This window comes from Peromyscus maniculatus, chromosome 17 (assembly GCF_049852395.1).
Source record: "Peromyscus maniculatus bairdii isolate BWxNUB_F1_BW_parent chromosome 17, HU_Pman_BW_mat_3.1, whole genome shotgun sequence".
Classification (NCBI taxonomy): domain Eukaryota; kingdom Metazoa; phylum Chordata; class Mammalia; order Rodentia; family Cricetidae; genus Peromyscus; species Peromyscus maniculatus.
Window position 1 is genome coordinate 49981488 of NC_134868.1, and position 25494 is coordinate 50006981.

The 25494-nt window shown below is 48.3% G+C and overlaps 1 protein-coding gene across 2 annotated transcripts; it reads right to left on the bottom strand.

Annotated features, from left to right (window-relative positions):
* On the bottom strand, positions 1-24670 carry Plat (plasminogen activator, tissue type). 2 transcript variants are annotated; one of them, XM_006982991.4, is made up of 14 exons: positions 24483-24670; positions 13688-13775; positions 12622-12664; positions 9986-10123; positions 9470-9580; positions 8992-9166; positions 8092-8183; positions 6260-6434; positions 4757-4842; positions 3356-3551; positions 3089-3225; positions 2848-2988; positions 2222-2385; positions 1-894 (listed from the first exon to the last, which is right to left on the bottom strand). In XM_006982991.4, exons 2-14 carry the CDS (start codon positions 13760-13762, stop codon positions 736-738), a joined length of 1692 nt encoding a protein of 563 aa, XP_006983053.1. In that variant the 5' UTR covers positions 13763-13775; positions 24483-24670; the 3' UTR covers positions 1-735. The 2 variants fall into 2 exon arrangements, with proteins under 2 accessions (XP_006983053.1, XP_076409756.1); XM_076553641.1 differs by having other exon boundaries at positions 13688-13767; positions 24483-24622.
* Positions 24671-25494: the final 824 nt, after the last annotated feature.

The window sequence follows — 25494 nt, forward strand, 5'->3', positions numbered from 1 at the left end:
TTTGAAAAGTGTGAAAAATACCTCTGGGTTTATTATTTAAGTACAATATAATACAAAATTATGGTAACAAAGTAAAAACTAAAATAGATTAATATATAAATATGCTAATGCTACTTCATCAATTATTAAAATCACATAGTTCTCCCAACCATCTATAATGTTTATAACGATAAAAAGATTTACACTGTATACAAAGGAATACCTCCCAAGAGTTGGGGAGTGGGAAGGATGTGGAGAATATTTGATTTCAAGGGTTTTATGGGGCTGTGATCTGGCCAGCCAACACTCCTGTCTCTTCTGCTGGGCCCTGCTGTAACTATAAATACGTATCCTTGTCCCTACTGCAAACTTCTCTCCTGAAAGATCAAGTTGCCTTTTACTGTTGAGACATGATCTTGTGTCTGGTAGTCCAGTGTACAAAATGGCGGACCAGGAGAGTGGACTTTGGTCTACCTTTCTCTTTTAAATCCTAGAGTTATGGGAGGGTTGGCATTTCCCCATCTTCTCATCAGACAGACTTTATCCTAAAGTCAGACCTTCGTCCCTGAAAACTTAGGAACTGTGAAGTACCTGTCATAGATAAACGCTACGTCCTCTCCTACAGACCCTCCGTCCCTCTGCCGAGTGGCAGTCTAGGAAGATAATAAAGTAAAGAACGTTCGGCCTTTTAGGTGTGTTTTCTATAGGAGAGGAAGGCAGGCCCTCCTCCGGATCCAAGGAGCTGGGTTTTCTTGGTCATTGCTTCATGTTGTCTTGAATCCAGTCTAGGTAATTAGTAACCTTTGTATATATCCCAGGGACATCCTTCTGCCCACAGCCAATGCCCCAGCTGATGATACCAACCAAGGTCATGTGTTTATTGATCATACACACCAGCGGTCCTCCGGAGTCACCCTGTGGGAGAGCATAGATTAATTGTTTGTACATATGGCAGAGTATTTGGATGGCTCTTTGTAGTACAAAGATTGTAGCCCTCAGAGAACTTGGTTCAGGGAGGGAGACTTGAGGCTATAGATTAAACTGTATCTTAATTCTGGTAAAATAGCATCAAGAGCCTGACACGGTGGTCCATGCCTTTAATCACAGCATTCAAAAGGCAGAGGGAGGGGAATTTCTTGAGTTTAAGGCCAGCCTGGTCTACAAATAGGGTTCCATGACACTCAGGACCACGCAGTGAATGAGATCCTATCTCAAAAAACCAATAAATAAATATCCACTAAAAACCAAAAAACACAGACTTAACTGTCAAGAGCTGGGGTGTGGCTCAGCAGTAAAGCAGTCACCTGACCTCTGAAAAAGCCAAGAGCTCCATTCTTAGCACCCAGAAAACAAAAACAAAAACTGCTCAAGCTTTATAAAATCCGATTTAAGTGGGTGATGTGGTGGTGCACACCTTTAACCCCCAACACTTCAGAGGGAGAGAGAGGTAGCTCTCTGTGAGTTCGAAGCTAGCCTCTTCTACACAGAGTTCCAGGCCAGCCAGGACTACATAATGAGATCCATCTCTCAAATAAATAAATAAATAAATAAATAAATAAATAAATAAACAAACAAATAAATAAATAAAATGTAATTGGGACTCTGCTACTAATTAGTTGTATGGCTTCAGTGAACTATGTTTCACTTTCCCTAGTCAGGTGGTTACTATTCAGGTCTTAATGTGAGCGGATACTCTGTGCTGGTTACTGTCTGGGTCTTAATGTCAGTGATGCTCTGTGCTGGTTACTATCTGGGTCTTAATGTCAGTGATGCTCTGTGCTGGTTACTATCTGGATGTTAATATCAGCGATGCTCTGCCTGTTACTATCTGGGTCTTACATCAGTGGTTGCTCTGTGTGGTTACTATCTGGGACTTACATCAGTGGTTACTCTGTGCTTACACCCTAGCCCCTTAGTAATCAGGAAATGTGAGTACCAAGTCCAGTGAGGACTCGACACTGAGAACCTAAAATGTTTTACTTCCCAGGCACTTTAAGAACTCTTTCTCACATTCTATCAGTATCTTGTATCCCAGGGGGATACCTTTCCTCGTCCTACAAAGCAGGTCCAAGTTCCCCAACGCCTTCAGAAGACAAAGATTTAATTATGTTGCTTTACCTATCATTTCAATGGAGCTCACAGGGAAATCCTGTGCTAGGCGGAGTTTCCTGTCCACAAACTCAGAAAGTTCCCTGCAGTTTTGATTTCTTAAGTTTGAGGAGTGTTTGGACAGCATGTTTACCTGGCAGGCGTCATGGAGGTCTTGGTTGCCCCCACTCCGGGTGTCCCCGGCACACAGCATGTTGTTTGTGACAGTTTTGTTAGATAAATGTTGTGACGTACAGTGGCTTGATGGGTACAGCCTCACATGAGCCTCCTTCAGCCGTTCAGAGAAGAAGGGGGATGCTGAAAGAGAAGGTACAGACGGCTTAGGGTCTCAGCATCACTTACAAGCCTTCTGGATAGAGAAAGCTGACTTTTCCGCTAACAGCTGACGTTATTAGAAAGCTGAATGGCACACCCAGGGTCCCACAACTAAGCCAGATGCAAGCTGGCTACAAACTCAGCCTGTCCAATTCCAGTATCTAAGAACACATCCACCTTTACACCCTTCCTGTCTGTCTCCACTGGACTGTAAATCTCTTCAGAGCGCTTCCCTGTCCCAACTTCCTGTGACCCACACACAGTGTCCCCGAAATGCGAGGAAGCGGATGGTAGCTTCTCATCATCCAGACAGGCTGAGTCCTCGCCTGCATGTCTCTGTGTCATGCCAGAATGGGGACCAGAACATTGTGTGACCGCTTCCCCTCCATCGGCCTGACTACCACAGGATGGATGAGGATGGGACCAAGACTTCCCTCCACTTACATGCCTCGTGCTTGCCGTAGCCAGACAGCTCACACTCTGTCCAGTCAGGAAGCTGCAGGTTAGGGTCAGGGAGGCAGGCCGTGCTGACAGATCTGCTCTCCTGGGCACACTGTTTGGAATCTGACCTCAGCTGCAGTAATGCTGGGAGCAGGAGAAAGGAGGAGAGGAGTGAATCAGGGAGGTGGGGGAGGGGAGGGACCAGGCTGAGCAAGAAGGGCGTGTGAAAATAATGGCGTTTTACCAATGTCGTTATCGTAAGTGTCGTCATCAAATTCCTTATGGACTATATATTTTTCAATCTCAAATGTCTGCTCCTCTTCGCCAGGGACCACCCTGTATGTTCTGCCCAAGACCACTTTAAGATGCTGGGGAGGAAACCTGGCGGAAAAACACTATTAGGATGTTTTGTAAATTTTTTTTTTTTTTTTTTTAAATTGCGGTTGGTGCTTGCCATGAGTGACTCCCATGGGTTACGTTCCCAAAGCCTCAGAGAACGGGAAGCCCGTACCTCTCCAGGAAGCAGTGGGCTGCAGACAGCACCCAGCAGGGACTGATCAGCACTCCTCCACACAGGAACCTCTCTCCAGGAGACCGCCTGTTCTTGACAAAGATGGCAGCCTGCCAAGGGTGTGAGGTGATGTCTGTGAAGAGTCCTCCTTTAATTCGAAACTGAGGCTGTTTGTATTGCCTCAGGCCACAGGTGGCTGGCGAGGAAAGAACAGAGAAGGGGGAAGGGGTCAGACCTGCAGTGTGGGGACAAGGCTGAGAGGATCCACCATAGCTTTTTTTCCCCAGTCAGAACCTTGATTTTTACAGGCTACTGCCCTTCGGCACACTGGTGCGGAATGATGGCGAAAGCCACATCTTTCCTTTGCTGAGGGCAGTGATTGCCAAATAAGATACACATAGATGTGTATCTTAATCCTTCCCAACTAAATTGCAGGAAGGCAGGGAAACTTTCACTGGAGGTCCCAGTAACACCAGGACTAGACCCCAAGTCTTTCTGACTCCAAAAGCAGGGAATCTTTCTTCTGTGCATTCTGTACACCCTTCCTTCCGATCTTGCCTACAGCAATTTCTTGGTTTAAGATAACACATAGGCTTTAGGCTTGCAGACTTCCTTCTGAGACCCCTTTTCTTTTCCATCTACTCAGCCTGATCCATCCTCCAAGGCCAGTCAAGTCCCACTGTATCACAAGGCTCTTATTAACACGGTAGCCTTTGAGGCCCTTATGGACTTCCTGAGATGAACCCATCACAAATGACCTTAGCTGGGAGCTCAGTGTATGCCTTCCTTTCCAATTAGAGTCTGCTCTTGGAGGAACGCTCTGGCTTACCGTGTGTTCATGGGAACGGGGTAGTAATCTATTCTTGGGCAATTTCCAAACTAAACTTTCGTGCAGGGGGCATGTGCCAACTTGAATCTTCTGTCTCCTGTTCTCTCTCTATTATCACCTCAGTTCCCCTGTGTTAACTGGGCTCCATGGGGATGTGGAAGGCCACATGACTTCTGAGGGCATTTTCAAATAAATGGACACTAAAGTCTCCCTGTCACCAGGCTACTGGAGAGCTGTTATCGAAAGAGCCACAATGTGAGACCTCTTTCTCTTCATGGTCACCAGGACTATCACCACCTTCAACAGAGGTAGCAGAGAGAAAAGCTGGGGCCTATTGCATTTGAAGAGAAAGGGATGCATTGGTCTTCCTTTCTGTCCCTCCTTATTAACCCCGACAGATCTGGACAAGTATGACTGTCCACCTTAGCTTCAGTCACCGCTGCCCCAAAGGCCTGGCCTTCCTGGAGGCTCAGAGGTTACAGAGGCTAAGATGGTGGTATAGACACAGGAGGCGGCAGAGAAAACAGTGAAGAGGTGAGCCTGGGAAAGGGGAGTGGTGGAGTGTCTCTTACAGCATGGGGACATAGCGCAGTATTCCCACGTCAGCTTTCCGTCCTTCAGCACGTGGCACCAAGGCCTGGCATCCCCGTCTGGATTCCTGTAAAATAAGAGTTTGAGAGTTTCGGTGGCAGTCACATCTCAGGAATAGAAGGAGGCCAGTCCCACGGCAGAAGCAAGAAGCCAGGAGCAGGGACCCCAAACTCCACTTGACTCTAGCAGGCCCACCCGGAGGGAAGAGAATTCCTTTGAGCTTCTGTTTGTTCCCTGAGTGACACAGTGTTGGGGAGAACTGGAGCTGCCCTGAGGAGAGGTTTTTACAATAGAACATAACGGAAGTGCCACGTGAGAAAAGAATGGGGCTTCTGTCTGCAAAATCTCTGTATCATAGGCCGCGGAGATGGCTCATTTGGGAAAGTGCCTGCTGCATTCTCATGAGAACCTGAGTCTGAATTTCTAGAACGCACATAAAAAGCCAGCAGCTCTGGGTGTGGTGGAGCACCCCTCTCATCCCAGCACCCAGGAGACAGAGGCAGGCAGGTCTCTGCCTACACAGTGAGTTCCAGGCAAGCCCTGTCCACATAGTGAGTTCCAGGCAAGCCTTGTCTACACAGTGAATTCCAGGCAAGCCTTGTCTACACAGTGAGGTCCAGGCAAGCCTTGTCTACACAGTGAGTTCCAGGCAAGCCTTGTCTACCCAGTGAGTTTCAGGCAAGCCTTGTCTACATAGTGAGTTTCAGGCAAGCCTTGTCTACACAGTGAGTTCCAGGCAAGCCTTGTCTACATAGTGAGTTCCAGGCAAGCCTTGTCTACACAGTGAGTTCCAGGCAACCTTGTCTACATAGTGAGACCTGGTCTGAAAAAAAAAAAAAAAGTCAGGCATGGCAACCTGCTCCTGTAATCCCAGTGGGGACAGGAGGCAGGGGTCTCAGGGCAGAGAGGTCTCTGATGCTCAGTGGCCAGCCTAGTTTAGTAGATTAGTTTCAGGTTCAGTAAAAGAAAGACTCTGTCTCAAAAAATAAAGGTAGAAATCGAGAAGAATAAAGATACCTGATGTCAACCTCAGACCACACACACCTATGTATGTATACATGTACCTTCATGCATGTGCACACACCCACACTAACAAGTACACATATACCCCACTCTACTCCTGCCAAAAATAACAAAACTGATGTATCTTGTTTCTCAAAAATAAGTCTAGGGCTGGAGAGCTTCCAGAGGTCCTGAGTTCAATTCTCAGCAACCACACGGTGGCTCATAGTTATCTCTAATGGGATCTGATGCTCTCTTCTGGCATGCAAGTATATATACAGATAGAACACCATATACATGAAATAAATAAATCTTTCAAAATTAAAAAGATTTATGTATATAAAAATAAGTCTAATTGTAGAAAACTAACAGGTTTGTCTAGATAATGTCCATTATCTTTCATGCTTAACACTGAGTCTTCTCCCACCCGATCACCCAGTCTCTCTGCTGGGAGCTGACTCCCTTAGATCACGGCTACATACCGGCAATAATTATGTCTGCCCAGGCCGAGTGCCTGTGAGTTGGTCCTCCATGCCGTGTAACTTTTGCCTATCAGGATCATGGAATTCCACGGGAGGCAGGAGACCCTAGATGTGGTGAGGCTGTGGGTGCCACGATAGGTTAACCCATTTCCAACATAACATTCCTCACTTTTTCCTGGAACAAAATATATCTCAAGTTAAAGGCGAAGGGGTTGAATGTTGATGTAGCAAGTTGTAGAGGTTCAGCAGGAAGGGGTGAGTCCCACCTGCGGTGATGGTGCTGGGAGACGCTGTGCAGGCGTTAGAGGGGTTACCGTGACAGTCCGTGATGAGGGGACCCGGGCACTGCCGTGGGGTCATGCTGACGGCCCTGCCTTACCCACTTCCGTCTATTTGCCCCACCCTGTCCTTGCTCCCCTCGGTGCGAAACCAACCAAGTGGGCCTCTCTGCTTCACTATGGTGGAAAGGTACCTGTAAAGTTATCTTGATCCTTGAACCCTAATGTTGACCAGAGGAGGAAAGGATCAGCAAGAGAAATCACGTCTGGTCCTGGAAACCTAGCCAGCTACCCAGGGCTATTAAAGTCATGGTATTAGAGGAGAGTCAACAGCAGCCATTTTACTAAAGCCAGCACAATCCCTAATTACATTCTAATATTTCTCCTCATACCCAGAGGTAAGTGTAGTCCTGGCCCCTCATCAAGGACACTTCTCTTCAGAAGAGGGACAGATCATTATAGAAAGAAAACCGCAACCAACCAAAATGAAGAGTTGTGGAGGCCCATCCCATTGGATACAAATACTGCACCCAAGGCTCAGGAATCATTTGGGAAGAGGGGGCGGAAAGACAGCGTAAGAGCCAGAGGATCTAGGAGTTTGCTAAGAGTCTCCTAGGAATGTCAGAAGCCACACCCATAAAGTCTCACCAACGTGACTGCCTAAACAAGAGCAACAACAATAGACCTGCCAAGCAGATGGGAGAAAGTCCACGAGGCCTCAGCCCGGCACAGACAACTACAGGCAAATAAGGACTGCTGAGAACGGGAAATATAGTCTTCCCCAGGGAAGAACACACCAATTGGTTATCGGTACCAACAGCCCTGAAAACATACATACAAGTAACTAAAGTTAAGAATATATATACATGCCGGGCGGTGGTGGCGCACGCCTTTAATCCCAGCACTCGGGAGGCAGAGCCAGGCGGATCTCTGTGAGTTCGAGGCCAGCCTGGGCTACCAAGTGAGCTCCAGGAAAGGTGCAAAGCTACGCAGAGAAACCCTGTCTCGAAAAATCAAAAAAAAAGAATATATATACATATATGTATGTATGTATGTGTGTGTGTGTGTGTGTGTGTGTATATATATATATATATATATATATATATATATATATATGCATGCATGTAACAACAATTAATGAAAAAAAGAGGCCATGAATTTTTCAAAGAGCAGCAAAGTGTATGTGGGAAGGTTTGGGGACAGGAAAGGGAAGAGGAAAATGATACAATTATAATCTCTCAAAAGCTAAAAGAAATAATAACAATAATTAAAAAAAAACCCAAAAGGACTAGAAACCATGGGTTCAGCTTCATCCTATGCTTTATAGATGAGGATGTTGATGGGAGGTAGGGAATCAGCCCAAGGCTAAACCAACGCTAGCAGACAAGCTGGTTGAGGAGATAGCCTTTCGGCCGCTTCACTTCGTGGCCACAGTGGCTAGCTCCTAGCCTGCTCCTTCCTCCCTTGGGCATGAAAGGACAGTTAGGTTGACAGTCCCAGATGCTTCTCCCTTGGAGATACTTCAGGGGAAGGTGCAGGGTAGCTGTCACTTACCCATAGGGCAAGCTGGTGTGCTGCAGAACTCTGAGGTATACTTCCCTGCCTTGAAGACGTAGCACCAGGGCTTCGAGTCTCGGTCGGGGTTTCTGAAAAATCAGCCCGGGAGGACCAGTGAGGGTTGAACAGAAAGCCTCTCCTCCTGGCACAAGGACTAGACACGCTTTTAGGGGCAAGGTTAGAGCATCATGGGCCAACTGCTGTCAAGTTTTACTACGTTAGGCACAAGTATGACTTCATTGCGCCCTTTATTGGGGGATTAAGCACGTTATAAGGAAATGTGTAAAGGGTGCCAAGTTGACAAGTGTGTACAATAACTGCCCGTGTGTCAACACGGCTGACTTATAGTCTCAGGTATGTAATTAGACAATGACCCAGGTACTGCTATAAAGATGTTTTGTAGCTGTGGCTAACATCCACAATCAGTTGAGTGTAAGTTATCCCAGACAAGGAGGGTGCATTTTTGTCTTGTCAGTTTAAGGCCGAAAAGCACCAAGACAGCAATGGCAGTTCCTGCCTCTTCCCAGCCCTACAATTGCAGATTCAGATGCCTACCCAGAGATGGGAATTGATGCCTTCAAATCTACCTCTTCTATCTACCTACCACCCATGCGCCAATCTGCCAGTCACTGACAGATGAATGCACTGATATATCTATCGCCATCATCTATGTATCTATGTATGCATATATGTATCTATCATCTCTCTACCCATCTACATATGTATCTGTGTATACATTTACATATCTATATAGCTATCTATATCTACCTATCTAAGGATCATCAGCTCTGCTTTTCTAGAATACATGATCGATTGGGCAGGTCTTCCTCTGAATGTAATATTTCATACCAGACACACACACACACACACACTCACGCTGTGGAAGACACCTCTCACCTGCAGTAATTGTGATTCCCAAGGCCCAGCTTGATGGCATTCGGCCTCCTTGCATTGTAGGGCTTCAGGGAGAGAACACTGCTATTCCAGTTGATGCACTCAGCCCCATTTTCCGCTGTGCTCCACGTGCCCCTGTAGGTGATGCCCTGGTCCTGGAAGCATGTGGCTCTGGTATCTGATTGACAAAAGGACACCAAAGGGCTCTCAGAGGAACCTGTGTCTTGCCACAGCACAGTGGAGCAGGCTGGCTGCTGAAGCCCCTGGAGCTCATCGTGAGCTGGGTGGACAGGGTCACACTGTGGCCAAGCGAGACCCTGATTGACACTTCAGGCCCTGACCACTTGGCCCAATACCGTCCTTCCCGAAACGACCTCGTCTCTCCTCCCCTGTCCCCTGCCCTCCAGCACGCATTTCCTTTCCTTCCCTGGTCTGTTTGAGAAGAGAATGTCGCTCACACCCACCCAACCAAAGCGCTCACCTATGTCGCAGCGTTTCCCAATAAATCCATCAGGGCACTGGCAGACAAAGTCGGAGAAATACATGGCCTGCTGACACGTACCCCCATTGAAGCATCTTGGCTCGCTGCAGCCTGTCGAGTGTGAACAAGGAAACCCCCGAACTACTTTCAAAGCCGCTCCAAGAATACAGGAATTAAAACCGCAAAAGTGTTCTTCTGTGTGTCCGCCACCGTGTTCCACAGTGCACAGCGGACTAAAACCCCACTGCCAACTCCACGGTATGCGTACTGTTTCCCCGCTCCACATAGGTGGACACTGAGGCTGGGCAAGTGAAGGCTCCACCCACCCACCCACCCCACCCCCTTCCCCCACCCCCTCCCCCCTCAGTTTCCTGGAGTGCTTCCATCTTGGCCAGGGGCAGGTCACCCCCAAAACAAAAGCTGAAGATCTGACCGTGCTAGGAAGCATTGAGGAAGGGCTCAGGGGTCCTGAGCCTGAGCCCGGGTGCAAGGTCTCCCTGAGAAGCTGGTACGTACTTCTGACAGGCACGGAGTGGCACTGCGCCGAGCCGCCGATGCATCTGCAGTATTCCACTCTGCTGCTTCTGACCATGGGGCGCAACCAGGACTGCTGGTGTTGGTAAGTGGTCTGTGTTTGCTCGTCTCGGCAGGTCGCTGCAGCACAAGACAGGGTGGTCTCGTCAGGACACCCGGGAGAGGAGAGGAAAGCCCTACCACTCCGGACTCGGCTTTCAAAGCACAGGGAACCCTCTGTAGCTCTGGGTTCTGTGGTGAGGCCTAGAGTCCACCCTGAGCATGTGTGGCTTTCTTGTCATTATTCTTTACAAAATACAACATAGTGCCCTGTTATTTTTATATCTGGGACCACAGCATTTAGAGTCTATTAGATATCATGGATAATCTGCAAGTGACTTAAAGTGTATGGGAAGATGGGTTTTGCACAAATACCATGTCATTTTACAAAAAAAGATTTAAGCATCTGTGGATTTTGGTACCCCAGGGAGGCCCTAGAACCAATCCCCAGTAGATACGGGTGACTATAATCTAGTGTGTATTTCTCAGAAATATGGTGATGATAGCAAATACTTTTTTTTTTCCACTAGAACTCTTTTATTATTATCTTCCTTGGACAAACCTTTATTTTGAGATAATTTGACTATTAAAATAAATTTATATTAAGTAATAGTCTATTTTCCCACTGTAGTTGGTAATTTGGGGGGGGGGGTGCACGCCTTTAATCCCAGCACTCAGGAGGCAGAGGCAGGCAGATCTTTGGATTCAAGGCCAGCCTGGTCTACAGAGCAAGTTGCAGAACAGCCAGGGCTACATAGAGAAACCCTATCTTGCAAAAACAAAACAAACAAAATCAGCGAAAACAATACCTCTCTGTGTAACTGACTACCAGGGTTTTCAATTCTTAGAGTATTACCATTCAGAAAAAACACTTCACGCTAAAGTAAGGGAAACCGGCACTTACATCTGTCAGAAAATGTGCTACTTTAATAGGACTTTTCATGTAATAAAACTAGAGCAGGCATTTAGCAACCGCTTTTTTGTTTTGTTTTGTTTGTTTTTGGTTTTTGGTTTTTCGAGACAGGGTTTCTCTGTGTAGCTTTGTGCCTTTCCTGGATCTCGCTCTGTAGACCAGGCTGGCCTCGAACTCACAAAGATCCGCCTGCCTCTGCCACTGACTCCACTGAGGTTTATTATTCATGTAGTGTCCACCCCAAAAAAACCAGTGATACCCAGGAATTCTATTCCTCTTCAAGATGAAGGGACAAAGATTAGAGTACCCGGGTCTCCAGATTCCAAAAGCTGCCTAAAGGCCTCCAGTCATCTTCCTAAGCCTGCAATCACCTTGGCTTCCAGTAGATAAACCCCACCCCGGGGAGAGCTGTTATCCACAAGGAGGCACAGCATCTCAGCGGGCGCCCGCTCCCCTCACAGGCCACATCTGGAGCAGAATTGCCCCATTCTGCATACCTCTAGTTCCTTCTCTACCAAAACCAGGAGCTTCGGAAGCACCACCAGGGACACTCTTGGGACACTGAACTCCTTCCTTTGTTCTTTGGAGTTTAGGGAAATGTTCCAAAGCTAGCTAGCCTTGGTAATACACAGCTGTAATCTCAGCACTTAGGAGGTGGAGACCGGAGGATGGCTGAGTTTGAGGCCTGCACCAGTTAGTTACATGGTCAGTCCCAGTCCAGACTGGGCTATATAATGAGACTCCTTCTCCAAAAAACAAACAAATTACAAAACTAAAAAAATTAAAAAGAAAGAAAAGAAAATGAGACAGAGAGAAAGGCCGGGCACCCCCTCACCTCACAAAAAAAGAGTAAGGAGGAGATAGAGAAAGACAGAGAGAGAGAAATGGAGAGCTGGGGGAGGGATGAGTGGGTAGAAGGAAAGAGAGAGGGAGAGAGGGAGGAAGAGGGAGGGGAAGGAGGGAAGGGCAGAGAGATAGAGAGGGGGAATGGTAGGGACCTGAGGCTGGACTTAGAGCTGGTTGATTTCCAGTCAAAGAAGTTCGTTGGGGCATTTTTTTTATTCTTCTTGGAATCCCAATGGAAACCTTTGCTTTCTAGAATCAACTCAAGACAGGAACTTGGAAGATTTCTGTGAGGTAGCCCAGGTCGGTTATTCCGATTTTACCAACAGGAGGCGATAGAAACATGGGGATGGTAGCAGAGGTTAGGTGGACACAGGCCGGGAACACCTAGAGGACTGGCCAGCAACGCATCCCCAGGTTCTGCTGGGGGGCCTTGGCAGCCTCTGTGAGTCATCTACGTCCTTTAGGGCTGTCCTCTCATCTCTGTATCAAATGCTTTGAGCCGTATTGAGACAGGGTCTTGCTGTGCAGCCCAGACTGGTCTCTGCTTCCCAAGTGCTGGGATTATAGGCACGTACGTACCACCCCACACACAGCTATATGTCACGAGCTTTATTATCCCAGGACAGCCTGGTTAGGTTCCCCTGGAAACTGGGCTGGTTGGCCCCAGCTGCCTGACAAACGGTGAGTAAGCAGGCATTTCCACAGAATCACCTGGGAAGATCTCATAACCATCCCACAAGCCGGTACTGGGTGGAACAGTGACCCCATGAGTGTCAAAAGCATTATGAGGCCTGGGCCTGCCTCCTCATCCACCCCTTACCTTTGTAGGACCGGGCTCCTCTTATGAACCTGTTGTGCATTCCCTGCAAAGAGACCAGAATGGAGGAGGGGTCAGTGCAGGCCAGGGAAGACCAATCAGGAGCCCTCTGCTCACGAGCTCCCCCTTCAGGTAAGTGGTCCGGACAGAGCATCCTTTTCCTACCTTTCTGTCAAAGTCTCTGCGCTTTCTACACCCCTAATGCCACCCAGAAGAACTTGGGGCACAACAGAAACGCTTCCGATTTGTGTTGTCCAATGCTGTCCTCACTAATCCCATGTGGCCACAGACTGCTTAAAAATGTAGCCAATGTGACCGATGAACTGAAACTCCAATTCTACCGAGGTCATTTTATATTTAAGTAGTGGCGCAGGGATAGTGGATTCCAGAATGGGAATCCACTTGCCTGCTTTATGTAGCTATTGGGATGCCCCCTTCTCACAAAATCTCGTGCCCAGCTGTTGCCCATTTGGCCTTCCACAGTGCCCTGTGTTTGGGGTGAGGTTTTGGAAATCAGGTGCAGCTTCTGTCAGCTTACCTACTAGGTGGTTCATGATGCCTGTCTTTTCTTAGTACCCTATGGATGCATTCAAATACACCCCCCATCCCCCACCCCCGACGGGGGACCATATCCCGGCCCTAGGCCCTAGGCAAGCTCTTTCCCACTGAGCTTCATCCTAGGCCTTGGTTCTCTGAAGCCTACGTTAAGGTCAAACCTGTGATCTCCCCTCCTCGGCCTCCTCACTGGAGGGATTGCAAATGTGCACCACCCCACTCACTGGCACACACATTTTTTTTTAACAAAACGGCTCTAAAGAAGACAGTCAAAGGTCACAGAGGCAGCGTCAAGAGCTTTTCAGTCACAGACACGCCCCGACTCTGCTGCCCGGTCTTGGATCATCGTCAGTATCCTACCCGGAGGGGAGTGTGTGCGGTGTGTCTGTGACCACTCCTCGGAACTTCTCCCAACCCGACGTGCTTGGGAGAAGCATGAACATTGGGTCACACCATGAACATCTGTCTGTAAGCTTGGTGGCCCGACCGGGGTGAGGCGTGGAGGTGGACCCACCTGGCCAGGCGATGCGAAAATCACTCCACAAAGCAGCACTACACACAACAGCTTGGTCTTCGTTGGGCTCCCCATGTCTTCTGTGTCCCTTAAGTTTTAGAAGAAAAAAGAAGCAGTTACGCATGTGATGTGGGAGGGCAAAGGACCGTAGGAAATTCAGGACCCTGTGACTTTATTCCAGGGAAGCCTTCCAGCATTGACTCTTACAGACACTGTCTGGAAGATTTTACACACGTCTATCTATCTGTCTGTCCATACATATACATATAGGGGTGTGTGTGTGTGTGTGGAGAGTGTACAGGTAGCATGAGATTTACCACCTTAATTATTAAATATTCAACTCAGTGGCATTGAACACACACACACACAGCCATGCACTCATCTCACCACCCATTTCCAGAACTTTATCCTGGTGAACTGAAATCCTTTAGCCATTAATAAATGGCTCTTTGCTCTCCCAACCCCTGGCCACCACCGTTCTACCTTCTGTGCCTGTGATTTTGACTACATTGCATACATCACAGACATGGGCTCATACAGTGTCTGTCACTTAGCACGATGTCCTGAAAGGTCATCCACACCGTAGAATTCTTGCCCGTTTTGAGGCTGAACGGCAGTCTGTTGTTTAGACCGTGTTTTGCTTACGCAGTTATCTGCTGATAGATAATGGTTGCTGAAAGTGTTTTTTTTCCCAAGCATTCCTGTGGCCTGAAAAGTAAGTAAGACCATCTCTGGCACTTCTTGGCCACTCAGGGGCCACATCACCTGGGCCTGACCTCCTGAGAAGGAACCCCTGTCCTGGGATGAGCTAGGAGTCACAGTATTGTCCTCTCTAATTGTTGTTTTTTCCTCTTTTGGGGGCCCCATCACCCAGCTCACAAATAAGTTACACACCGAGGCTGATTCTTAATTATAAACACCCGGCCTTAGCTTGGCTTAGCGTCTAGCCAGCTTTTCTTAACTTTAAATCATCCCTTCTACCTTTTGCCTCCGAGTTTTTACCTTTTTCTATTTCTGTGTCTCTCTCTTACTCCGTTGCTGGCTGTGTAGCTGGATGGCTGGCCCCTGGCATCCTCCTCCTTCTCTCTCTCCTTTTTCTCCCAGATTTCTCCTTCTATTCATCCTCTCTGCCTCTCAGCCCCACCTAGCCTTTCTCCTGCCTCGCTATTGGCCGTTCAGTTCTTTATTAGAACATCAGGTGTTTTAGACAAAGAATCACAGCTTCACGGAGTTAAACAAATGCAACAAAACACAATGCAACACACCTTTGCATCATTAAGCAAATGTTCCACAGCATAAACAAAAGTAACACACCTTAAAACAATATTCTACCACACTAACTACCTCAGAAGGAGTTGTAGAGATTCTATTACTGGCGTGTCATGGTGCCAGGTGGCCTGCCTCAGATGCCCCAGCTTTGGTAATTGTAATGGACAATCCTGCTTCTGAGGCATGGCCTTCTTCTCCCATCAAAGGGGAGGCTCCCTCCATGTTGGCCCCAGTTCCCTTTGGAACACCTGTCTCTTTTTATGTAGACACACAGACCTGGGGAAGAGCAGATCTGCAGAAACAGCGGTGGCATCTGCTGTTTGCTCACTGAACGGGATCTCTCTTGACCCCCCAACCCCGATCCAGTCTCCACTCCCTTCCCCCACGCTTTCTGCTTTTGGTGGCTGAAAGTAGGTTAGTTGGCCTGGTTCTCTTGCGGTCTGGCCAGCCCTCTCACTCCGTCCGCAGCATCAAAGCAGGACTTTCCTCCCCTGACTCATTTCCCTTCAGTCACAACAACCCTGATTCCCACCACTACCCACTCAGGCCCCCCCCTCTCCCAAGCCACTGGCTCCGAAGTTACCCAGTGTCCATCCTGCCTGCCGACTCTGCTTTTTGAAAAGGACGGACTTTCTGGAGTCAGTCCTTTCTAGCCTCTTCACGTGCCCCAGGATCCCTTCGGCTCCAAGATGAAAACGGAAAAGGAGGTTGAGCTGGGAGACTAGTGCCTGCTGCGTTCATCTGGAGCTGCAGGGAGGGAGCAGAGAGCTATCACGAGAATGTAGAGGAGCAGAGAAAAGTGGCTCAGTAAGAAAGTGCATGATGGGATGATGGTGATGGCCACGGTAGAGGGAACTTGGAGCCTCAGGGCAGAAGTACAGAGACCCGGGAAGGAAACAAAAAGCTGTGTGGGGAGAGAGTGAGCATGCTGGAGATGTGAGGAAGCGCAGGTCATGAGCTCACAAGGAGTCCTGTCCTGCTGGACCCACCCTCCATGACTATTCTCCCTGGCAGGGATGGAAGGGCTCCCAGGATCATTGCTCTTCTGCCCTGCCCCTAGTAGGGTTGACCAGGGGCTGTGGAAGCCTTTCCTCACTGGGGGCCAGCAGGGCTATAGCACCTTTCTGCCTTTGACAATTCCAAAAGGAAGGAAGTGGCAATGGAGGTCACCCCAACAGGCACGTGGAATCTTTTCATGGGGGAATTTTCCCTTTCTCAGCTTCCTTTAACTTCTCCCTTTCCCAGTTTCCCCAAAATTCCACTTCAATTCACCCTTAATTCTGTCACCAGAGTTCAGTGTAGCTATCCCCTGATTTTCCTGCCTTAGTACCTGGTGGCCTGGAGGACCATTTTTGCAAATGTGACTCCATGACTCACCCCCTCTTCTTTTCACACCAATCAGCCCAATGGGGGGGGGGAGACACTTTCTAATCTTTGTTCTGGACACCTACTAAGTTACTGGGGTTGTTTCTGTGGTTCTGAGACAGGATCTGGCTGTGTGGCCAGTTTGGTCTTGATGACAGGGCAATGGTCCAATCCTGCTTCAGCATCTGGAGTGCTGGTGTCTTAGTAACTTTCTATTACTGTGAAGAGACACAGTGCCAAGCCCAAGGCAATTTATAAAAGAGAACATTTAAGGGGGGAGGGATTGTTTACTGTTTTCAGAGGGTGAGTTCATGACCAGCATAGCAGGATCATGGCAGCAAGCAGGCTGGGCTCTGGAGAAGTAGCTGAGAACTTACCTCTTGATCCATAAGCATGAGGTAGAAGTGGGGGGGGGGGTGAGTGGGGGGGAGCAAACTAGGAATAGTGTGGGGTTTTTTAAACCTCAAAGCCCACTTCCAAAGACACACCTCCTGCAGCAAGGCCACGCCTCTTAATCCTTCCCAAACAGTTCCACCAACTTCTGACCAAGCATTCAAATACGAGTCTGTGGGGGTCTTTCTCATTCAGACCACCAGACTAGGATTACAGGAGTCCGTCACCATACCCAACTAACTCGGGGCTTGCTAGATGTCAGACAATTACAGAGTAAAAAAGTGCATCAATGATGCATAAGCACACCCTGCTCTCCCCCAAGAGGCCAGCTCTTTTTCTGGGCAACAGGACAGAAGGGGCAGCAGATAAAGAGGTGGAGCTCACAGACAGGGCTGGCTGGGAAGACTCCAATAGCTGCATGGCACCACAGTAAGTCCCTTCTCTACAAGAGGGACAGGAGCTCAGGTCTTAAGGACTTGTCACTTGCTCGCATCTGGGCTTTTGGCCTCTCTGGGCCTTGAGCCAGTGAAGATGAGTTGCACATAAGCAACCAATCTCTCTTTCTACCCTGAGACAGTGCTAGCAAGCTGCTGGATGGGCCACATGGCATTAAGAGGATGACGGGGGGATTAGTCACAAGCCAGATGAAAAACAGTGCAGCCCCAAAGCAGGAGAAAGAAGGGGAGGAAAACTTGGAAGCTTGGCTTGATTTTGTGGAAACTGGGTGTAGAGGTCACGGTCAATGCTGGGACAGAAAATAAAGCGGCCGGTAGAAGTGTGGACCCAAACTCAAGGCCCAGAGGGTGAGAGTTTGACTCCATAGACTCTGGGCACCCACCAGAGGTGTTCATGGGTACTTGTGGGTGGGATTTAAGGAATGCATCTGAGGCTTGCTTTATGAGTACAAATATATAAATTTTTTTCTGTGTTCTCTCCATGTTGCATATATAGTAATTTCCCAGTATTATTAAAGAACTAAAATGAAACAAACAAGCAAAAGGAAGGAAGGAAAGGAGGAAGGAAGGGAGGGAGGGAGGAAAAATAGAAGGGAGGAGCAAATGGAAGGGAAGGGAGGGAGAGGTAGGGAAGATGTCTGTCTTAACTTTTGTTGGGCTGTTGTCCCTGAATATGGAGAGGGGTGGTAAAATGCCTGTGAGACTGTCATCTCTAAGGTCCCAAAGTCCCGGCCCTGGCACAAAATTGGATTTTATGGATTTGAAAGAAGCACTTTCTTTAGAGACAGTCCAGCAACCTAACACAGCTTCTGTTGTATGAATTAGAAAACATGGGGTACATGGCTTTGCCAATAAAGCTCGGTCTAGATTTCCAGGAAGCGTAGTGTCGACGGGCATTCTTGGGTAGTATGCAACCTGCACATCTGCATTTGTCCGTCAAATCTTCTTCTGAAATATGTGCTCATCTCATGGGTGACTCGGCCCTTCCTGCCTGGATGCAGGTGCAGTCCTGTGAGCTACAGCAACATGCACTGTTAACTGACCCCCTCATCTGCTCATGATGGGAGAAAGAGAAGAAGGTGGGGGACTTGCTCTAAGCTGGCTCTCCTTGGAGATGCATGGACTGTTTCCAAGAGCCAAGAGCATGGATCATTTTGAGAGAGTGGAGATTGTATTAGAAGCACGCCACAAGGGGGAAGAGTGCTTGATGGATGCCAGGCAGTACCTGCTAGATTCTGGATCAGACAAAGCTACTGAAATAGCAATGAGCTGATTGACAGGAAGCTTCGGGAAAGGCAAAGGACATGTCCTCAGGGCCTTTGCATGGCTCTGTCCTCTTTACATCCCTCACATGGCCATCTTTCCCCAACAAAATCTGCTCTCAGGAAGGAATTTAATAACTCGAGAGGAAGGAAAAAAAATGACTGAATGAAGAGATGAATAATGATGCTGCTCCCCATGCCTGGATAGAAAATGAACTTCCAGCAAAGCAAACCCAAGTAGCTAGTCTTGGCATCCTCCTCCAGAGCTGGTTTTCTGGGGCTTCTGTTGTGATATAAGTGGTAAATGGATAGTGTGCTTTTACTCACACACTGGCCATAGTTCCCTTCTTTATAGTATATGGGAAAGTGATTCGCAATAAAGGAACTCCGTCCATGTGGTCAACTATATACATTCAGTCGGAGATTGTGTGCAAGCAATGCTGTTGTTCATTTAGATGTCGGTGCACTAGAGGACTTGCACTCTGTACTTGAGCAAGGGAGCCAGCAGGTAAGATGAGGCTAGAGCCTGACAGGCCACTGGGAAGCCACACTGCTGTCATACTTCGTACCATATGCTACGTTGTACTGCTTCCGTCTTTGCCAAGGACACTCCAGGGGTTCTTATAGCTTTGTTGAAAAATTCCTCGGAGAGCTGAGTTGGAGAGTCAGCTTGTAAGAACAACAACAATCCCAAGATAACACATGGCCTCGAAGCCACACTTCCACCCACACGCCACCAACACAGCCCAGAAAGCCAGCCAATTAAGAGAAGTCTCCGGAACCCCTGCAACACCACAGACATGTTTTTAGAACAGATAAAGAGGTGAGGTGAGTTGTGAGTAGGTAATGGGTCTAGGAAAGGGGACCAAGTTACCACATCAGCTCCCCTCTGGCCTGGTGGCACACACCCAGAACCCTGGCACTTAGTGGCAGAGGAAAATGGACTGTAACAACTTTGAGGCCATGCTGGCCTATAAATTGAGGTCCAGCCACACAGAGACCCTGACTCGAAAGAAAGGAAAACCAGCTTATCTTTCCTTGTCCAAGCAAAGACAGCCCACCTCACCCCTATAGACAGTACAGTCTGGGGCTTTTATTTGCCTCCCTGTGCAGGGAGTGGACGTACCAGTGATTAAATCAGCATGCTGAGCAAGCTAAGCTCTACCATTGACCCACATTCTCGGCCCTTGTTTTTTTTTTTTCTTTCTGGGGCCTTATTGTTTGGTTTTGTTGTTGTTTGGTGTTAGACAGGATCTCCCTAGGTAGCTCAGGCTGACTTAGAACTTGCCGTATCCTTCAGGCTGGTCTTGAAGTTGTGACCTTCCTGTGTTTGTTTACTGGATGCCTGTATGACAGGCATGCACCACCACACCCAGCTAAACTATTTTCAAAATCGGCCAGCGTGTAAGAAACTCGAGTGCTGATGAGACGCTTCAGCAGGTCAAGGCAATGATGACCTGAGTTCAAGCTCAGAGCCCCACGTGGTGGAGGAGAGAATCAACTGGAAGTTGGTCTGTGATCCCAAGCATGAGTGCTCATGCACGCACACACACATACACAAACAAATGAATAAACAAATAAATGTGATTTTCAAAAGCAATTCTTAACTTCTCGAAAAAGTAATTTTCCATAGGTCAAATGCTTATCTTCTCTTTTCAATTTTGAACAGAGTTCTTTATAACAAAGAGAGAATTTCCCCTTCTTCCCTCCCTCTGTCTTGGTCTGTGTGTGTGCACGCCTAAGCTACATGTTGACTCTCCTGCTCTACCTTCTACCAGGAGACCTGGTTGTTGGAAGAAGTAAGCAAGTGTTGGTTGTGGGTTTAGGAAGTGTATCCTGCATCCTCTTAGGATAAAAACAAAAGAAACTGGCTTTAATGATCTCATAGCTTCAGAAGAAAAGGCGAGCTCAGCCAGTCAGTGCCATGCAATGCAATGCTCATTCCAAAGGGGTGGGGGGTGGGGGGTGCTAAACAAAGAGAGTCCAGGATCCATCTAGGCTCCCAGCCTCCTTTCACTCCCTAAAGCGAACCCCACCCTACCCAGGTGCAATGAATCAACCATGAAATGCCCCTGGCTGGTAACACTCTTGAATCAGGTCATGATCAGAAGGGTTCATCATTCCATTCCACCAATGGATCTGAATTTTACCAGCCTTTCCAGAAAGCAGCGCTGCAGTGAATGAGAACTGAGCATGGATGAACACGGACCCCCACTTACTCAGCAGGGATCTTAATGCCAACACTTGCCTGGCATTGGGTTTTTATGGTTTATTAATCACTTAAGACAACATATCTCACTTTACAGATATGAAACCAAGACAGACCTTCAAAAGAACTCTCTGAGGTGGTTGGTAGCTTGGGGACTGACACCTGCCTCCTGAGTTATCCCAGTCTCCGACCTCCTCCTCCTCCTCTCCTCTCTCTGTCTCTCTGTCTCTCTCTCTATATATCTGTCTCTCTGTCTCTGTCTCTCTGTCTCTCTGTCTCTCTCTCTCTCTTTCTCTCTTTAAATTTCAGGAGCTGTGGGTTACACCCAGAGCCTTGCCCATACTTAGCAGCACATGCTCAACCACTGACCCTAAACCCAGCCCTACTAGTAACATTCTCAGTAACAGTGCTCAGAGAGAGCTAGCATTTCTCAATGCAAGGAGCATGACCCTTGAACTCTCAACTTAGACCCCCTAAGTGCCACTTACAGGTCTGGGTGGGCAATGCTGCTTCTCCGAGCCTTAGTTTCCTGGGCTTCCTAAGGAGCTAATCCTTTCCATCTTGGGTATTTTTCCAAAAGTTAGAGAAGTAAGAGATACAGATCCTGGAGACCTGATGCATGGCCGGTATGCACTGCACTCGTCATGAATACCCTCGTCAACAGCTCAAATTGCTTTGAAGCTACTGATAAAGAAGAAGTGCCAAGCTCTCTGGGGTCCTTACAGTCTTCAAGGGTTAATAACAAATTTTCCTAGCTCATATGACAGATGATAGAATTTGTCATGCCCTTCCTTCATCCGTGTTCAGAGAGCAGTATGAACAGGAGCCATTATTTCCTGAGAGCAAAGTGACATCTTGTATCCCATCTTTAATCTGTTTTCTTATGTGTCTTTTTCAGGCCCATTTACACCACACACCAGGGCCTCTAAAGCTCTTCGGGAATTTGGAATTAGCAGCTGACACATCTAACTACTTCCGTGTGATGTCCTTAATCCTTAGGTGTAAGCTAACAGAATGTTTGCCTCCACATAAAAGACTTTCAGTACAAAAGTCTACAGTTTGTGGGGCCAGCCTAACCTTGCAGTGATCACTTCAGAGGCCCCAGGTGGACTCGGGTCTTCTAGGTCAATCCCCAAAGAAAATTCTAGAGGTCTCTGTCCGATGTGTACCAGGAGCATCGCATAGTCAGTCTGTACACCTCAGTCGGACCTGTCAATCACAGGTCACCCCCAGAATCTTGGCCAGTGGCATGGTAAGCGCTGCTAAGGACACCTAGTTCCTTAATTACTGCACCGAGAACAGCTGGCTCGTGTTTCCTGGGCTGTGCTGACACAGCTCTCCTGGGCCGCCCCTTCAAACATGCCAGAGATATGAGTGCTACATGCCCAGCATTCTGCTTCATTCTCTGTTCTGGTAACCAGGAATCGAGTTTAATCTCACCTTGTGTTCCTATCTATGAAAGTTTGTCTCCCACAAAGGTGAAAGTAGACAGTCGGGCCAGTATTAGAAGACGATGGCGCTTAACCAAGGCTTTGAGACTCTCTATTTGTAACTTCCTTTTTCTTTCCTTCCTTTCTTCCTTTCCTCTTTCTTTCTTCCTTTCCTCTTTCTTTCTTTCCTTTCTCTTTCTTTCTTTCTTTCTTTCCTTTCTCTTTCTTTCTTTCTTTCTTTCTTTCTTTCTTTCTTTCTTTCTTTCTTTCTTTCTTTCTTTCTTTCTTTCTTTCGTTCTGAGATAAGATCTCATTGTATTCCAGGCTAGCCTCAAACTTCTGATCTCCTTGCCTCTATCTCCGGAGTGCTAGGGATCACAGGTGTTCACCACCACACCCAGTTTATGTGGTGCTGGGAATCAAGCCTAAAGGCTCCCTGCATGCGAGGTGAACACTCCTCCAGCTAAGCTACAGCCCCAGCTCTGGCTCTAATTTTCTACAAATCTGGGTCATCAGCACTCTGGGTTTGAAGTGAGACCTGTCACATGGCTAGCTGGAAGCTGGCATTCATTCTCCGTTTCTGTGTTTAGTCACTTCGTGCAGAATTTTCTGCCAATTTGCCCAAAGCAAATGGCCCCCCAAAAGGAATTAGCAGAATAGTCCAGTTCTTCGTGACCCGATTTTACCAGACCACAGCTGAAATCACTCAGAGAAAACAAAGAAGCGAGAAACGATTCTGAGACAATAGATGCACAGTGGCCGAGTAGTCAGATTGCAGTAACTATTTCAACTCAGACCGCAAACGGCTCTCACTCACAGACTTGGTGTCTCAGAGAAGTGTGGGAATTTTACGATTTGAATGGACTAAGCCCACTGCCATTGCTGATGAGCCACGTTGCAGCCTCCACCACAGACTGAAAACAACCACATATGTTTTCACCTTAAAGCTCACACCAGTTCTTCCAGTTGATGAGCCCTGCAGGACTCTCTGAGTCATTTTCACTCCCTGACTGAGCACACTGCTCAGTGAGCGCTCTGAATGCATGCAGCTCTTCCTCTCCTCCTCAGTCCCAAAAGCCTTCGCAGAAACACAGATGCTCCTCAGCCCCTCCCGGCTGCATCAAGCATCCTGGGTCTGGGAGGAAGCAGACCAGCTTCACAGGAGGCTTCCCAAATAATCTGGGGGTGCCCTGGAAAGTCTGCCCTGATCCAGCTTCGGTGTGTGTGTGTGTGTGTGTGTGTGTGTGTGTGTGTGTGTGTGTGTGTGTGACTAGTATTGCTTCTACAGGCTGGCTCTCCTGAGAACATGTGAGGTGGAATAAACTGATGGGCAGTTTCCAGTAGCCAGTCTGGGATTGAATAGGATTTAACCCCGACTGGCTGTATGCACTCAGCATGCTGCTGACCTGCATTGGTTGGTTCTGGATCGGCCAGGGTCTGGAGCGCAGCAAAAAAATTCCTAAATAGTCTTTCAGTAAGTATACTCCATGTATTTGTGATTGTAAACCCCCACCTGAACCACACACACACACTTTTTTTTTATATGCCCCCACCCCATTATCCGATGTGGAAGGCCACTGTATCATTCCAAACTGGCCACCAAGTAAACCATGGCTACCGCATTTCTTGGCACTGAAGTTTGTTCTTAGTTATCTGGGAGCTCTGCATACTTTCCCTCCCTCCCCCACCCTCCGGGGTCCTCCCACTGTCTCTGTGAGGTTAGGAAAACAAAGGTCCTGAATCCCGAGAGAGATCCCCAGAGCTTTTAGACTTTTCCTACCGCAGCATGAGAAATCAAACGCACTGGTGGGTGATGAGCAAGGGGTGAAACTGACTGGTAAAATGTTGAGAGGATGTGATGGACCGGGCGAGGGACCAGACGCAGTTTTGCATCCTGACTCCAAGTGGTAATGAGAGGTTCCTAAAAGTCCCGACTTCTCTCTCCCAGCACTTCCTGCCTATTAATCATGCTGTCCAGGCAAATCCCCCTCCTTGTTGCCCAGCCTGTTTCTTAGCGGGGCCACTGAGGAAAGAAGGCAACCATGCAGCATCCGCCAGGATCCTCTCAGCTCTCTAAGGCAGCTGAATGCAGCTACTGCCCGTTAGTGCCGCTCCCTCCCGCTGTCTGTGCAGAGAACCGGAGTCATTCTTTTTACTTTCTCCCCTTACTGTGCAAGCAAAACTTCTGCAAGAAACGCATCTCTCCTGTTCTCTCCCTCTAGGAACCCCTTCAGCTTACCCGGGGTCATTGCGAAGACCTCCCCCTTAAGTGCGGATGCTAGCTGGTCCTCTTTCTGCCCGAATTATAAGTCAGTGCTTCCAACAAGCATTCCTTCACTGGCTCAGTTTATCCCCCAAACACTTCAAAAGGAGAGGAGTCGGCTGTGACATGGGCGCAGCAATGCAGCTTACCGCGAATTCTTGCTTCTTTCTCAGCCTCGCAGGGGCTTCTTCTTGGCGCTGAGCTGTTGGGTTACCGCAGGCTCTGTCTCCCTCAACAGTTCAAGCCGATTTTAAGGGTGAAGGAGGGGTGGGGCCAGCGGCTCTGTGTAGGCGGGTTCCTCCTGTGCCGGTGGGTGCCGGGTGGACCGGGCCACTCCAAGAGCCAATGGAGCAGTCTGTGTCTCTAAGGAGGGGGAGGAAGTGCGCGCGGAGGAGCACAGCCAGCCTTGGCTGGGCGCCAGCTTGATTATTCACCGTCCTGATGTCATCGAATCACAGGAATTTTCAGAGTTGGAAGGGACTTAAGAATCATCCTGTTTTCAAATCCCGGTCTCAAAGGCCTAAAAGGGACTCTTAGGATCGGCTGCTCTAAGCCCCTGTGGTGACCATGAGTTTATAGTTCTAAACAGCCCCGCCCGGCTAGGGATGTCTTCTGGAATTTGAAGAAGTAACAACACTCCAGGACTCCTGGACACCGGGCAGACGTGTGCGGGGTTGGGAGTGACTGGGGACAGTCAGCCCATGACGTCAGGGCTGTTGATGCTCTCCCTACCTCTGACCTGCTGCTCTCCCAGGCCGCTGGGCTGAGGCGCTTCCCGGCCACTTCTCAGCGGAGAGCTCTCAGGGAATTGAGAAAAGGGAAGGACAAATGGAGCAGGTCTTTTCCGCGTCGGCCCTCTGAAATTCATTACAAGCCATCCTTCCCCTAAGCCTTCCCCCTCAATGAGAGCTCCTGAAAACTGCCCTTCTGATGACCTACACCCTTTCACAACCGACAGAAGCCTCAATGGTCCCGGGGCACCAAGTCACCCAAAATTCCAGTTTAGTCTTCCTCTGCAGCTGTCTGCACATCACAGAGGCTCGGCCAGTGACCTCGGTCTGTCACTCTTGGCTGGTGAGTAGCCAAGAGGAGTGTTTCTTAGTGGTCATAGTTGCTCCAGCTTTGCTGAAATGCACACAAAGGATAGGACCATCTAAAACC